Consider the following 16,972-nt stretch of genomic DNA (forward strand, 5'->3'; position numbering starts at 1 on the left):
TCAAGCTGGTTAAAATTAGGATAATGTGTTTTAATTGCATTTATAAGGGAATGTCTTACATTACTGTTAATTTGGCAATGAAGGAAAAAGTGTTCCTCATCATCTAAAATTTTACAAACTTTGCACACTCTGTGTTCTCTTTAAAAAAAATTATAACGTCCTAATTCAATTTCCAAATTATGATCACTTACACGTAATTTTGTTAAAAGTTAATGACTATTAAAATTGTTTAGATTGTGCAAGTAGTCCTCGAATTTAATTTATTTTTTAAGTTTACTATAAAGGTAAAGTTTTAAACTGTTATCAATATTTGAAAGTTTTTATATACATTGTACATACAAATCTTATAAATATGAGTTTGTACCTTGTTTATATTGGTCAGCAGTTCATACACAGAATTTAAAAAAATATATAGATATAGGAAGATGTGATGTGAGTGCCAATGAGACAACTCTCCATCCAAATAACAATTTAAAAAGTAAACCATTATAGGTTAAAGTACGGCCTTCAACACGGAGCCTTGGCTCACACCGAACAACAAGCTATAAAGGGCCCCAAAATTACTAGTGTAAAACCATTCAAACGGGAAAACCAACGGTCTAATCTATATAAATAAAACGAGAAACGAGAAACACGTATATATTACATAAACAAATGACAACTACTGTACATCAGATTCCTAACATAGGACAGGTTTTCATTGTCTGTCTGTAATTTGCCTTTCCCTTTACAGCTTGCTTACAATCAGAAAATTTTGTATTATCATTTCTTCATCAAATATTATGGAACTTATCAGGACCAAAGAGCATTGATCAAGCACACAGTTTTGCTGCATTTTATTGTTTCATTACTACATCAACCATAACTAGACAATAAGAAAAAGGATTCGTTTTTAATGTATTTTTACTTCAATCGGAGGTCATTTACAATAATAAAAATAAGACAATACTCGTCACGTAAAAGAGAAAAGTGGAAAACTGGTGATACATCCGCAGTTATATTCCTTATTATTTGTAGATTTATAAACCACAATTCAATAAGTAAAATACAAACAGGCAGTTTTGCTGGATTGACTGGTCTATATTATTTGTAAGTATTATAAGCAATAGCTTTTTTTATGTTTTATTTCTTAAATTTTATGTTTGAGATGATTATCATGCAGCTGTATATCAAATATAAAGCTTTTTATAGCTTCTAGACATCAAACCAGTTTGCATAATACATTAACGATTTTTGACTGGCTTAAAGAAAGGTGATGTTAAGAAAAGGACAGAGGATATACAGTAGATATTTGAGTATTCAACCTTTTTAAGATCCTTAAAACTAAAACGGATTGGTAAATGTTAATGACACAATAAGAAGGTTTGATAACGCATATGCGGCCAAAGATAGCAGCATTCCAAATCAGTGTGATCATGCAATGCTTAATTTTTATGTTGATTATTCTAGACAACTTCAAAATAATAACATCACAGAAATTAAGAATACAACTTTCAGTGGGATACCTACACTTCGGCAACTGTGAGTATTTAATAAATGCTATTATTGCATAACTAATATTAACCATATGCCATTGTTGTTTTAAATTCTGATAAAAAAAAATCAAACAAGTCTCAATTGATACAAATTTCTTATAGGTTCAGCGAATACCTCATATCTAAAACTGTATAGGGGTATATGGAAAAGACGTATATACATAGTCACAATAACATTAATATTTTTTTTTTTTACTTACTCTCGTTGACGTGAACAAAAGGCATACTTGCAACATAATACTGATGTTCACTTGTCATTTATAAATTTATTGGCTTTTTTGTTGTTTTCGCTGTCTACATTCAATTTGCCAACATCACTGATGAGCAGTGATTTTTTGTTTAATTATAATTTTGATTTTTTTCGAAAAAAAATGCATTTTTCTAGAAATCTAAGCTGACCGTAGTTGCCACTAATTTCTTTTCATAGGTCATTTATATATAGAAGTCTTTTAAAAGGATCAATCAGCAAATTTACTATGTACCGGATCGTCTACAATTAACGATACTGTGCAGATAAGACAAAATTATATGTCTAAAAATTTGCACAACGATACTAATATAAGATGGTATTTTACGAAGATGTTGTTTTTAAATCGTGTTGACTAATATTTCGGCTTAACAAATAACCTTCGTAAATGTCAAAAGTTTTAACAATACTGTAAATAAATCTATTAAATTTGAGTTTTTAAAAAATCAGAAAATTGAAGACGAAACTTTTTGATTGGCTGTCTGTAGTTTGTCTTTAAAAACAATGGAATATTTGAAATGTGTTTCTCATTGTACCGACTTGTTTCTTCATTCATATAAGGGTGACGTAATACATATGCTTCTTGGGGGAAAAGGTATCGATGTCCTTTTTCTTCACTGGCCGATATATAGATGATGTCAAGTCAATTACTGATTCAAAGTTTGGTGCCTTGTTGAACAGATCTATCAACTCGAATGAGATAAAGGATACAACATATCAAGTTAAATCTGTCTCATACCTTGACTTACCTCTAGAAATTGACAATGAGGGTAAATTAAAAAACAAAACTATGCAACACAGGAGATCTTTTTAGCTTTCTAATTGTTAACTTTCCATTTCTGTGTTGCAAAATTCCAACAGAGCCTGCATATGGAGTATATATCTATCATTTGAAACGATATTCCAGGCCTTGCATTTCTTAAGATCAAATCCTTATAAGCGTGTTTTTGCTCGAAATGAAGCTTTTAAACCAAGAGTTGCAAGTGGTCAAGTTAAATCATCCCTTCGTAAATTGTACGGCCGCCATCATGAGATGATTGGCCGTTATGGAATATCTGTTTCGCAGATGTCAACGGATATGTTCTAATTGTTGGAACCTCATTCCCGTCTAATTTTTTCGCGAAATTGACGTAACGAAATAGACTTTTCGCTGGGTTAGTTCTTTATTGTTAATCAAATAAGGTGCCACATTCTGAGCAGGATCACCTCTGTTTTGTTTTTGGTGAGTAATGTTTTGCACAGTCAATAGTTTACAACTATATGTTTTGTGTACTGTTAATTATCAGATTATTCTAGACTTTTTAAAAATCATTCTTGGCTTCTCTTTTTTGTGTTTTAGTCAGTTTCAATCGTAAATCCTTTCAAACTGAACAATGTGCTTCGGAGCAGTCGTTTCTCATTTATAGGAATTCTTTGATTTGCACCGTAGGTAATCCTGGATAATAGGATAATCCCTGACTAAGAACATGATATACATTCATTCTTCACAATAACTCCAATAGTACAACTTCATTGATCTTGAGCATCGTATTATATTTTAATTAAACTTATCCTCATGTTTCCTTTTCGATAAGTGTGTGTATTTTCAAAACGAAAAATTCAGAAATCTGTGTATCTGCGTAACATAAAACGTTACGACAAAAAGACAACGTAGACAACGGTACTAGAGAATAGCATACAATCACTAGTAACCGCTACTCACTGGTAAATATAAGTTTACAACTCATAGTATCTGATGAAGTTATTTAAAGGATTTGTTTAAATGTGTCGATTTCTCCAAAATGTACTTCAATATCACCGAATAAAGTAATTTTGACGTTAATAGATATTATGGTTTTATTTATATTCAATGATCTACGCATTGTGCATAAACGTGATATTTAAAATGGAAGGAAGATTGCTTTTTTACTATAGTTTTTTGCGTGTACGATTATTGTACGTCTGATTCAATTGAATTGAATACTGCAAAACACGTTCTTCCAATTCGCTATATTTGACATGGTAATGTCTGATTTGTTCACAGTTGCGTAATATATGTGTTGGTAATATCACTCTCTTCGTTTTGTCGGCCTTCTCCTTAATTGTCACATGCGTATGATCATTCCGATTAAGATGAACTTATATATTTCAGACATTTAGATGGAAATAGAATAGAAGTAATAAAAGAAGGAACATTTGATGGGTTAAACACACTTTACTCTTTGTAAGTTTAATTAATAATGTTATTATCAATAAGAAGATGTGGTATGGGTGTCAATGAGACATTGTCGAATCAATATATTCTGACAAATCCCTTCAATTAATTTATAGATGCATTACTTTATTTTTTCCGGCTTCGATAGGAGCACTCATTTTTTTTTAATTCAAATACTGAAAGATCTGAAAAAGACAATAGTCGCGATATCTACACAAAATTAATATAAGGATCGTTTTATGCAAAACATGTAACCCGCATTAACCATCATCAGCCATATTTGTAATTTATCTATTTTTTATGTACTAATTATCAAATTTGGGGTTCTCAAATTAATGAAGTGACTATTCTAATGTATTACTTCATCAATAAATTGATAGAACAGACTGTTTACATCTGTTTTAGCATTTCAAAGCACAGTAACTGTTGTAGTTTTCTATACAAAACACCTTTAATATAATAAATTCATAACAATTACAGGTTAAATCTTCTGTTTTGTGACACAGGGAGTACGCAATTTTCTGGTGTTTTTCCCTCGGGGGCATCAAATTTGATAGATTATTCTACTTTGTATACGCTCGTCACAATTTTGACGTGACGTATTATGGTATACACATATTCTGTGTTTGTCCGTCTGTCTGTCCGGCGTAAAAATGTCGCACCGTAACTTGAGAACGACTTATCTAAATATCATGAAACTTAATATGGTTGCTTCTTATGATGGTCAAATGATCTCAGTATACTTTTTGGTGAAAATACGATTTAAACATTTTGAGTTACGGCACTTTGTAACTAAAACAGGGATGTGTTATTCACATGTTGCACTGTATCTCAGAAACGATTCTTGATTATGGCTTTAAACTTAAAACACTTCTTAGTTATATTAATCTTAATATCTGTATACTCTTTGGTGATGATTCAAAATTTCATTTTAATAGTTATTGAGTATTTTTTTTAAAAGAGGGAGGGTGTTTTTACATGTCGCACCATATCTCTTAAAACGATTGATGATTATTGCTTAAAACTTTACACATGTCTTTGTTATAATAATCTAAAGATCTGCATACTTTTTGTGATGATTCAAAATTTCATTTTTGAGTTATAAAGTATCTTTTAAAAAAGGGGGAGGGTTTTGTACATGTTGTGCCGTATCTCAAAAAGAATTTATGATTATTGCTTAAAACTTTTACACACTTCTTTGTTAATCTAAAGATCTGTATACTTTTTGGTGATGATTGAAATTTTATGTTTGCGTTATTGAGGATTTTGTTAAACAGAGGAGGTTTTTTTTACATGTCGCGCAGTCTCGCGAAATAAATAATGATTAATGCTAAAAACTTTACACACTTCTTTGTAATATTAATCTAAAGATCTGTATATTTTTGGGTTTTTTTTTAATTTTATTTTAGTGATATTTAGTATTTTGTAAAAAAAAAAAAAAAACAGGGTGGGGGTTTCACATGTCCCTTCGTGTCTCAAAAACAATACATGGTTATTGCTTAAAGCTTTCTGAGAAACTATTCATGATTATTGCATAAAACTTCCACACAAGACGTCGGGCGTATCATGCGCTCATGGCGCAGCTGTTTATTTCTGTGAATATGGAATATTCAGTACATACTTTGGATAGAACACGCAATTGTTACTTTTTTTATTTTTCTATCTTGTATCTTTTTTTATGCATCGGTCAAAAACAATATTTAGGAAGGATCTTTGAGTTTTAATGACTTTGAAGAGTAGATATAAGCACTTCTCAACTATTCGAATTACAAATATGCATAAATTAAAACTTTGTTTTGAATTTAGGTCTTTAAGTAAACCATGCATACTGAAAACTTTAAATTTCTGATGAGTCATCATATTTTAGGCCCAGGACTTTCTCAATCTTTATGAAATATTCATAAAACTTTGTATTTGAGTAAAATTTCATTTAAATTTTTGAGATAAACCAGATTTGGTGAAATTCTATATGTTCTCTTTTTTTTACCCTATATAGGTTGCAATTCTGCAATTTTAATAGTTTATTTCAAACCAAAAGCAATACAGCTTATAGGTATATCATAAATATGTATATGTATAGAATAACATAACACTTAAATTTTATCAGAGGCAATAAAATTAACGGTACCAATTTTCTTGCACCAGATGCGCATTTCGACAATACATGTCTCTTCTGTGATGCTCGTGGCCAAAATATTTGAAATCCAAAGCTTATATAAAAGAGGAAGAGCTAAAATCCAAAAGGTCCAAAAAGTATAGCCAAATCCGTGAAATGAATCAGAGCTTTGCATGAGGAGGGAGATACATTCCTTAATTCATAATAATTTATAATATTTTGTAACAGCAAATTTTAATAACACAAAAAAACGAAGTACTGCCACTGGGCTGGTGATACCCTCGGGGACTAATAGGCAAGACTCTCAAGAAAATCTATATTTTTAATTTTTTTTAAAGACATTGTAAATCCCCACGGGAATTTATTTTGCGGCTAAAAAGTTTCGTGAAAAAAATGATATCCCAGAACGGAAATTTAATATGCACTACTATGTTATCCAAATATCAAAATACAGGGCTGTGCGGCATATTTCAACATTTATATGTCCTTCAATTATAGACCTTAGAATTATACTAAAATTATATACTACCCCTACCCCCACTTTTGGACCTCATAAGAATTAATTTTAGGCACTATCATTATTTCTACTGGTAAAATTTCCAAGTTATGACTGTATGAGATGAAATACAGATATCATATCTGGAAACCAGTATGTTAACAAGTTAACATATCTTTTATTTTTATATTACTCCCAAAAAGAGTCATGCCTTGTGAAACAGCTGTATCTACAAAGTGCAACTCATTTATCACAGTTTAAAAATAATGAATTCGAAATACCTTGGATATCGGGGAGGTATAGGCATTTTGTTTGGGAATCCAAATTTCAAAAGTTATCTTTAAAACAATTAACAACAAAGTCAAGAACGAATGAAGAATGTATTCTCCAAAATTTATCTAGGAGAGGACTTCACAAAAGGGGAAGTTAAAACATTTAAATGTTGTAACCATCCCATCATATAAATTCTAAGCAATCATTTGATCATTACACCAGAATTTACGAAAAGACGACATGAATAACTTTATTGGATTTAACTATAACAATGAATAACTTAATTGGCTTTCACAATAATAACAATTGACAAACATAAAGATTTTATTTTGGGAATTGAATTGTCATGACATCATTTAATCATGATTCATTCAAACAACAATAACATTAGAACACAATCAGATCATTTGTCTTTTTAAGTAATATTGAGGTGTAACATTGCTCTGATGTCGTTCATTATTCTGAAAATAAATTAGGCCCTAGTTTTCTCGTTTGAGCTGTTTTTGCATTTTTCATGTCAGGGCCTTTCAACGCTGACTATGCGGCATGGGTTTACGTACGGTGAAATATAGATTTCCATGTATGTGTCACTTGATCTTTTGTGGAGAATTGCCTCATTGGCAATCTTACCATATCTCTCTTTATATTAATTCCTTTTTAATTTTACATATATATTTGCTTCAAATATGTTTCAGGTCGATACGTTCAAACCAGCTGACTACCATAGAAAACAGAACATTTCATGGAATGTATAATCTAAATTATCTGTATGTATATCTATATATCTACAATTTTATGCTCAGTGATTAAATTATGGGTTTTCATCAAGTTTACTGTAAAATTTTGAATTTTCTTTTTATATATTGTCCCAGATATTGTATTAACTGTGTAATTGCATTCAGGTATCGCAGATCAAGTTTATTCGTTCATAGTGTGTTAATTTACGTTTCTTGATTGAGTAAAGCCTTCCAATTTATATTTTATCGTGTGTTTTTCTATGTTGTGATGCTATACTATTGTTTCAGAAAACAGGAGAAGGTTTGGTACCATTAAAACGTTTAATCCCACTGCAAATGTTTACATAAGTCAGGAATCTGATGTACAGTAGTTGTCGTTTGTTTATGTAATTTGTACATGTTTCTCGTTTCTCGTTTCTCGTTTTTTATATAGACTAGACCGTTAGTTTCCCCGTTTGAATGGTTTTACACTAGTAATTATAGTGCCCTTTATAGCTTGTTGTTGCGTGTGAGCCGAGGCTCCGTGTTGAAGGCCGTACATTGACCTTTAATGGTTTTCTTATATAAATTGTTATATTGTGGATACATAATTATGTTCAGTAGGTTTGTTGCATAGCTATCTAGGTATAATTAAACGGTGTGGTCAGGAGAATCGTCGAATTTCTATATCTATTAAAAAGATATACAAAACAAAATGTTTTTAAAAAAAGGAAAAGGCTGAATTAATCAAATCTATGTAAAGCAGAAAAGTATCAAACAAAAACACAAACATTCAAACGTCTATACATGTCAATCTTTGTACCTTTGATAACCATTCTACACAATGTTTCTAATTATAACATATTCACTGGTATTAAAGAGATAATGGTAACTGCAATTACGATTATCCCAATATGGCGACGGTAGATATAGGTAAAATCTTTACACTCGTTTTTCTTAAATGTAGCATGTATTTGTCAATAGTTATTCAGCTGCAAGGTTGATCTATACCATTTCATCATATTTGAATCGTAACGGTGCACTGGAATTGTCTAAGCGCTGTGAAAATAGTCGTTGAAAAATTCGGGATGATAATCGTAACTCGGAAAAAAGATAATCGTAATTATGGTATCTAAAAATAAAAAAGATAATCGTATCTGGAAACTGTTTTATTGATTTTGACACTAAAAACGTAAATCTGATAGCATATTATGAAATTATGGCGATGAATTATTAACGAAACGTACCAACATCTTATGACATTTCTTGTTATGCATATATAATTAATAGTTCTTATGAAAACAGCTACATACTAGTATATCATAAAATTGGAAGGGTGAACAAACTTCAAGAAATTTGGAAATGGGAAAACACGAACTTTGTTAATTTATAGAAATTTCCAAACACTAGGTATGCCACAAAATATGTAAATGAGCGATGGAAATTATGATACATGACAAATTAATAATTGTCAGGCGACACGCATGTGTCACCTTATATCAGATTTCTGATTAAGACAGTAAACACAAATTAATTTATCCTGAAGTAAAAAGTAAATATAGTTAATATTGTTTGAATTCATTTATTGCAGGTGGTTATATGTGCTATTTCTGCCCCCGGGAAGCCACTGCTGATTTAATTATAGAACATACCCAGTAAGGCTAATAAAAACAAAAAAAAACAAAAGTAACAATAAACAAAAGTAAAAAAACCAAAACAAAAGTGACAATAAACAATAGTAACAATAAACTGGTAACTATTCTAGATCCTTTACCATTGCACTGTTTAAAGAAACGTCCTAAACTACATGGGTATAATTTGATCAAAACATTTGAACTTAATTTTTAAAATCATATATTACATCAGTATAAATAAAAAAAAGTGAATCCAAGGGAAAAATATGGACGGCTGAATTTATTGAATTATAAGGAAAAGGGAGATATGGGGGGTCAGATATGAACACTAAATCCGATAATGCAGTTTTATAGATTATCGTTGATTATCTCAACGAGATTGATTTTCTCGCTTGAGCTGGTACAGCGAAAGTGAGAAAAGCAATCGAGTTGAGATGACCAATGAGAATCTGTTTATCGCTATTTTATTTATGACGACGTTGTCAATTTCAATGTTTATTTCGTTAGCAACGCCACGTGGCCTCCTTAGTTTCTAGCGATAATTTTTCCATCTCAAGCGAGAAGCATGATATGAAAATTATCACAAAAAAGATCAAAAGAAAAATGCACAAAATAGCGATAAATAAAGTTATTGACGGAAACTTGTTCATTTCGCACAGAATTTTAGTATAAACGTGATATAAGAGGAAAACAACATATGACATATGTAAATGTGGTATACGTGACTTTCATTTTGAGCAATGAATTGAAAGGATTGCTTTTTTGGAATATGGGATATAGCTTATCTATCCTTTTTCTCATCAAATAGAGATATATAGGTAAATTTATCCTAGATATTAACCTGTAAGTTTCTTCATTTATTTTTTTATACGTTAATGTCATCGTTAAACTGGGCATTTACATTTTTAACACACACAATACCATTGAAATGCTGAAAGACACATTTATTATGTTTCAGTTACTATTATCCGATTAAGAAAATTACGATTATCAAAGAAGAAAAATACCATAGAGTTACGATTATCATCTCGAATTTTTCAACGGCTATTTTCACAGCGCTTAGACAATTCCAGTGCACCGTTACGATTCAAATATAATGAAATGGTATAGATCAACCTTGCAGCTGAGTAACTATTGACAAAAGCATGCTACATGTAAGAAAAATGAGTGTAAAGATTTTACCTATATCTACCGTCGCCATATTGGGATAATCGTAATTGCAGTTACCATTATCTCTTTAGTACCAGTGATATTTGTGCTAATCTACAGATCGATAGTTTTGTAAAAAAAAAAATATTAATTTTCACAACCTTTTCTCCTTTCAACAACTTAAGGGACTCGTGGGAATAAATCCAATGTTCTTAAAATATGAGATTTCGCTATGTTCGCTAACAAAAATATAAAATATAGAAATGGGATCACCGTTCATGTAAGCTCACAATCTGCCTTCAAAAGTAGCATGCATTTTTGGTAAGTATTTTTGTATATTGAACTAATAGGAGAAATAGAGGTAAATCGAAATAAAAAGAACTAAATCACAGTAATCGCTAAAAATTAACAATTGTCTAGTTTAAGTACAGCTTATATGAAGAAAAAAATATAGGTCACTGATGAGTAAAAAAAAATATTTAAATTTCAATGCCAAAAAAGGCAGTTGTGCAACAAAGGGAGATAATTTGGACCTTTTTAAATGATATTAAATTTTAAACGTCATCTGGGGCCAAAACAAATTGATTTTTTTGGAATGTTTTTTGTACCATATCATTTAATAATAACTAATAATGTAATAAATAAAATTTGTAATGTTGATAAAATAAAATTGCTGAATTTCTGTACCCGCGAGCCTCCTCTTTCAGGATGTTTTATTTTTTTATATTTTCTTTCATATCCAAAAAAAGAATAAGATTGTCAACACTTTTCATGCTAATTTAATTGAAAAATGTATAAGACAAGTGCTTACTATACTTACTGTTTCGTTTTTAGTTAGATTGAAGTAATTTTGAAACGAAAAAGACAAACAACTGTGTACCTGCTAAATATAAAAAGTCGAAGTAAAACACACATGTTTCCAAACGATACGAACCAATTACTCTAACTACTGCAGTGTTGACAACTCAAAGTTCTGCTCACGTACTTGAAACGATTTGCTTAAATGTATCGTTTCCACCAATGTAATACTTGATATATCCTTCAAATGAATAGATTGTCGGTTTGTATGTATTTTTTTTTACTGAACCACGTTTTGTAATTGATATAAAGATAAAAAAAAAATTAAAAAAAGATTTCACTACACTAATGTTTGGGATTCTTGCATTTACAAATTTATACGACAAAGCCGACCGTCAGATTAGCTTGCAGTTTCAGACATGACATGGTATAACTAATTGATTTTACAATTGTATGATATATGTGTTGGCAAAACTTAAAGAAATATCAAAAATTTAGTGTCTGGCTTTTCTTCCTTTGCCATTGATCATTATCATTACGTCTTACATTTCAGATATTTAGATGGAAATAGCATTACAGAAATAGGAGATGAATCTTTTGAAGGGTTAAACGCACTAACTGTCTTGTAAGTATTATAAAGGCTGCAAGTACGTAAAAGGATATTTAACGCTGAAGTATTTCACTCTCTGTACTTCGTAATTCTTTCTTATTTGAAAACAGATTCACAGCGACATTAAAGTTTTGTCGAATTTCAATTTTGATTCAACATTGACGGACAAATTTTGAGTGAACTGTACATCCTGAATTATCATGTTTTCCAGTCACTGGAATATTATTAGTATATACATATTATATATACACATAGAATAAAAGTATTATACAGAGTCTGCTTACTGGTAATTTGGTATTTTTTTTAGGAATTATATTCGTGTTATTTTATTAAATATAGCTTGCATCAATTATTTCTTAACTAATATGGGACAAACAATGGGGTTTTACACCTGTAGAAGATGATAGCTGTATCAAAGCACCAGTTTTAATCCGTTTTAAATCATTATCATTTCTATTTTATTTTATTTACAACTTTTGATTCATATATCTATTCTTATAATTAAGGAACCTAAATGATAACCAGTTAATGGATATACCTAGTGGTTTATTCAACGGGCTTGTTAAGCTTACCACTTTGTAAGTATTCATCTTATGTATGTATTTCCCAAAACTCCACTCATGCCAAATATTTTCTTATTTGAAATAAAGATAAATTCTGCAAACTATTTTGAAAAGTGCTTATTTACCAAAGACTAATATGGGACACACAATATGGTTTTACATCTAAAGAAAAACATATCTGAAGTTTTACATCTGAAGAAGATAAAAACTATAACAATGCAGCAGATTTTAATCCTTTTTAAATCATTGTCATTTCTATTTGTATTTACAAGTTTTGTTTCATATATCTTTTCATATGATTAAGGAAACTGAATGATAACCAGTTAATGAATATCCCTAGTGGATTATTCAACGGGCTTGCCAAGCTGAACTCATTGTAAGTATTCGTCATATGCATATGTGTATATTTGCCAAAATTGGGTTCATCTTTTTGTTTTTCTGATTTGTTGTTATGATGTATCACTTTCTTTGTCTTACTTGTTCTTTGTATTTGCACAGAAATGTCAAGATAAAATTTCCATTCTTTATGAAATTATTCTTAAAATTTACTTGTTTTCAACGATTTGTTAAACCCTCGAAATAATTATATAACTTATTTGTATAGTAATATTTCATTTAAATTTATATTTAAAGATTAAGCTGTGGTAGGTTTTTACAGCAAGCATATCGATGTTGCAAGAGTAACTCTCATTTAAGCTCTGGTAATGGCAATGCTTTTGCTGGATTAGAGTGCTCTTCAGAACTCACTAGAAAATATACTAGACGTGTAATGTATATATATACTAGTATGTCATATCCGGTTTCATTCGTAAAAAAATATTCCTTTGAATATGACACTTGTAGGAGAATTACACCTGCATTTCATCGCAGAAAAAAATACTCAGTCTTTAACATACAAATTAGGTTTTTCAAAGCATCAATCTTTTTCATTCCTTATTAAGTTATTTGAAATTGTAAATATAAAGGTAACAAGATTAAAACTTGACAGGTTTACTAACTATGAGGGTTATTATCTTATAAGCAATGAAATGAGATGTGAAATTTTCAATATAGTACGTTACAGGATAAAAATTTACTTATTGCTAGTATTTCTTTATATGTAACAAAGGTAAATGTTGCTCAACGTTTTTGAAAATTGCCTCTTTGCCACAGGCACTTGTCTCAGAAAAAAATATTCCTATATACCTTATTATAACACAAGGTACTTAACTTGCATTTTAGAAAAATGTTAGGTGGTGACGAAGTTCCGTTATATGCCGCTTTATAGGCTGTCAACCCCTCTAAAGCTTGTTATATCGTAAATCTAAATTGATTTATCTATACAATGGTGTATAACATGCCTACATTTGTTGTCCGAATCATCCGTAGCAATCCTACCAAAGCATGTCAATCGTAATAATTTTGCAATCGGCTGAAGAATTGGCAATAAACGGCCGCAGTAAATGATTTATTATAAACATCGTTTTAAAAAAAACTGTTAGTTTTCGTATGAATAGAACTTATCATACAGTTAGTAAAATTGTATGATATACCGTGAAAAAAATCTAACAAGTGTTGTTTGTGGTATGTCTAATAAGTTACAAATTTTCCCATGACGTCAATGCCTTTCAGACTCTCTCTTGACTTTACGTATGAAATGAAACAAGATCAGATAACTCCGAGAATCATTTAGACTTTCCCATAGAATTGACCAATCGGAAACCGAGATATACAAGGAGCATGACGCGTTTATTGCCAATTCTTCAGCCGATTGCAAAATTATTACGATTGACATGCTTTGGTAGGATTGCTACGGATGATTCGGACAACAAATGTAGGCATGTTATACACCATTGTATAGATAAATAAATTTAGATTTACGATATAACAAGCTTTAGAGGGGTTGACAGCCTATAAAGCGGCATATAACGGAACTTCGTCACCACCTAACATTTTTCTAAAATGCAAGTTAAGTACCTTGTGTTATAATAAGGTATATAGGAAAAAAAATTCTGAGACAAGTGCCTGTGCTCTTTGCATCGAAAATAAACACATTTATTCTACAACCAATTGTGGGCATGACACGGGTTATGTTCTTCTCATAAAATTGAGAATGGAAATGGTGAATGTGTCAAAGAGACAACAACCCGACCAAATAAAAAAACAACAGCAGAGGGTCACCAACCAGTCTTTAATGTAGCGAGTAATTCCCGCACCCGGAGGCGTCCTTCAGCTGGCCCCTAAACAAATATATACTAGTTCAGTGATAAAGGACGCCATACTAATTTCCAAATTGTACACAAGAAACTAAAATTAAAATAATACAAGAATAACAAAGGCCAGATATATGTTATGATGTATGATACTAAACCTTTAACGAGAGGGATTTTTCTTAATTTTCATATGAAAATTAACGTAATCTTTCAATCAGTTTGATTGAGGTCTGGTGCTAGCATGTCAGTAACTGCTAGTAGTCCCTTGTTAATCTATGTATCACTATCATTTTGCTTAGTTTATTCGTTACCTATTCTGTCATCGGACTTCGACTTCTTTCAAATAGATTTTTACTGTGCACATTGCTTCGTGTTTCTTTATTCTACATTGGCTAGAGGTATTATATAGGTGGTCGTTTGAGATATCAAAAATCATTTTGAACCCCGCTGGTCGTTGTTAGTTTTGAATGTTTTTCAATTTTTGACCATTTATATGTTTTTGAGTTTAGTGTGACGTACATTTTCACTGAATTAGTACACAAGTCTATTTAGGGGCCGGCTGTGGACCAGCTCCGGGTGCGGGACATTTTCGCTGCGTTGAAGACACATTGGTGGCATTCGGCTGTTGTCTGCTGTTTGGTCGGGTTGTTGTTTCTTTGTCATGTTCCCTATTTCCATTCCTAACTTTACTATTTAAAAAAGAATAATATGGAAAAAAAACTATGGTTTTATTAATCCTAAATGGGAAGCTACATACGCAAATTTTTACCTTGTATGAATTCTATTTTTTTTTTTAATTCTGACCCTTTTTCCATCAATTATTAACAGTTGAAAATGTTAGAATGAATAAAGTCTCAAATCACATTTGAGGGGACTTGTTTTCGATAAATAACAATTAATTTTATTAATTGTGTGTTGGTGTTGAACGCGTCTTTACACGTGTTTAGAATACCATGGTTGCCATTTTGAACTTCTGAAGTCATAGTAGTTCGATGAGCAGCTAATCAATCCAAACGCGATATATGTGATCTCGTTAGAAGATCGTATCCTAGTCAATAAGAAAAATTAGAATCCAACACACCTCCATCACACAATCTCAATATTAACAGGTAAATAAACTCAACAGAGATACCAGGACTAAATTTTGTATATACGCCAGACGCGCGTTGTGTCTACAAAAGACTCATCAGTGACGCTCGAATCCAAAAAAAGTTAAAAAGGCCAAATAAAGAGGACCTAAAATTCTTAAAGTTTTGCCAAATATAGCTAAGGTAATCTATGTCTGAGGTAGAAAAGCCTCAGTTTTTCAAAAAAATCAATATTTTGTAAACAGTAAATTTATAAATATAACCATATCAATCACAATTCATGTCAGCACAAAAAGTGCTGACTACTGGGCTTGTGATACCCGCGGGGAAATAAATCTCCACCAGCAGTGGCATCGACCCAGTGGTAAGTGATCACTGATGATGAACCATTTAGACAAGTCGACCATCCATGCTCTTGTCTCTGTCTGAATTCTGAAAGATAACTTATCCCCGACAGGCATAGAATACACATTCATTTATTCATCTTCTTATTTGTTTAAGGTATCTTAATGGGAACAATCTTAAGGAAATCCCCAATGGATTATTGAACATGCTTCCTCAGTTAACCACACTGTAAGTATTTTTCATATTTGTATATTTTCACAACTTAATCGATGTTCATGTATTTTATGCCCCACCTACGATAGTAATTGTAGATTTCTGAATCAGTTTTTAATCTAGCATATTCTTTTTGCTCGTAAACACGTCATGATACCAAAAATTCAAACAAATGTAAGTTGAGGGCATAGTTAAATATTTTTCTTTAGCAATTTGCATATTGTTAAATTGAGGTATTCAAATTTATTGTTTTGACATTTTTTGAATTCCCGTTAAATTGTTTATTGGCATAACAATATTTTTTTTAGTTCTAGATAAAGACTGGACTGTATTCCATTATAAAAAGAAATGAATTTGACTTAACAAACGAAAACATGTCATTTGAAAGAATGTTAGTTAGATTCATTTTTACCCTAACTGTAGGATTATGAAGAAAGAAACACTAGCTGATTGATTCTTTTATAACAGGAATAACGTCCAAAATATCATTGTTTCTATAACATTCGCGTGCATGAATTTTTTAATTTTCAACTATAAAGTTAAATGTATTTTCAGTAGAGTGGCATCTTACTATCATGGTTTCAATCTATATAAAAATAGAAGATGTGGTATGATTTCAAATAATAAAATTAACGGTACCAATTTTCTTGCACTAGATGCGCATTTCGACAATACATGTCTCTTCAGTGATGCTCGTGGCCAAAATATTTGAAATCCAAAGCTTAAAAAAAGATGAAGAGCTGTCATCCAGAAGGTCCAAAAAGTATAGCCAAATCCGTGAAAGGAATCAGAGCTTTGTATGA

At 31.0% G+C, this 16,972-nt stretch overlaps 1 protein-coding gene across 1 annotated transcript in view; it reads left to right on the forward strand.

Annotated features, from left to right (window-relative positions):
- Positions 1 to 2,383: 2,383 nt before the first annotated feature.
- The window catches only part of LOC134716682 (von Willebrand factor D and EGF domain-containing protein-like), a 57,601-nt gene continuing 43,012 nt past the window's right edge, over positions 2,384 to 16,972 (forward strand). Inside the window, exons 1-7 of the mRNA XM_063579687.1 lie at positions 2,384 to 2,442; positions 3,914 to 3,985; positions 7,557 to 7,628; positions 11,712 to 11,783; positions 12,275 to 12,346; positions 12,636 to 12,707; positions 16,113 to 16,184. Of these exons, the coding sequence (XP_063435757.1) occupies positions 2,384 to 2,442; positions 3,914 to 3,985; positions 7,557 to 7,628; positions 11,712 to 11,783; positions 12,275 to 12,346; positions 12,636 to 12,707; positions 16,113 to 16,184 (491 nt within the window). The remainder of the gene's footprint in view (positions 2,443 to 3,913; positions 3,986 to 7,556; positions 7,629 to 11,711; positions 11,784 to 12,274; positions 12,347 to 12,635; positions 12,708 to 16,112; positions 16,185 to 16,972) is intronic.

Source organism: Mytilus trossulus, chromosome 4, assembly GCF_036588685.1.
Source record: "Mytilus trossulus isolate FHL-02 chromosome 4, PNRI_Mtr1.1.1.hap1, whole genome shotgun sequence".
Classification (NCBI taxonomy): Eukaryota; Metazoa; Mollusca; class Bivalvia; order Mytilida; family Mytilidae; genus Mytilus; species Mytilus trossulus.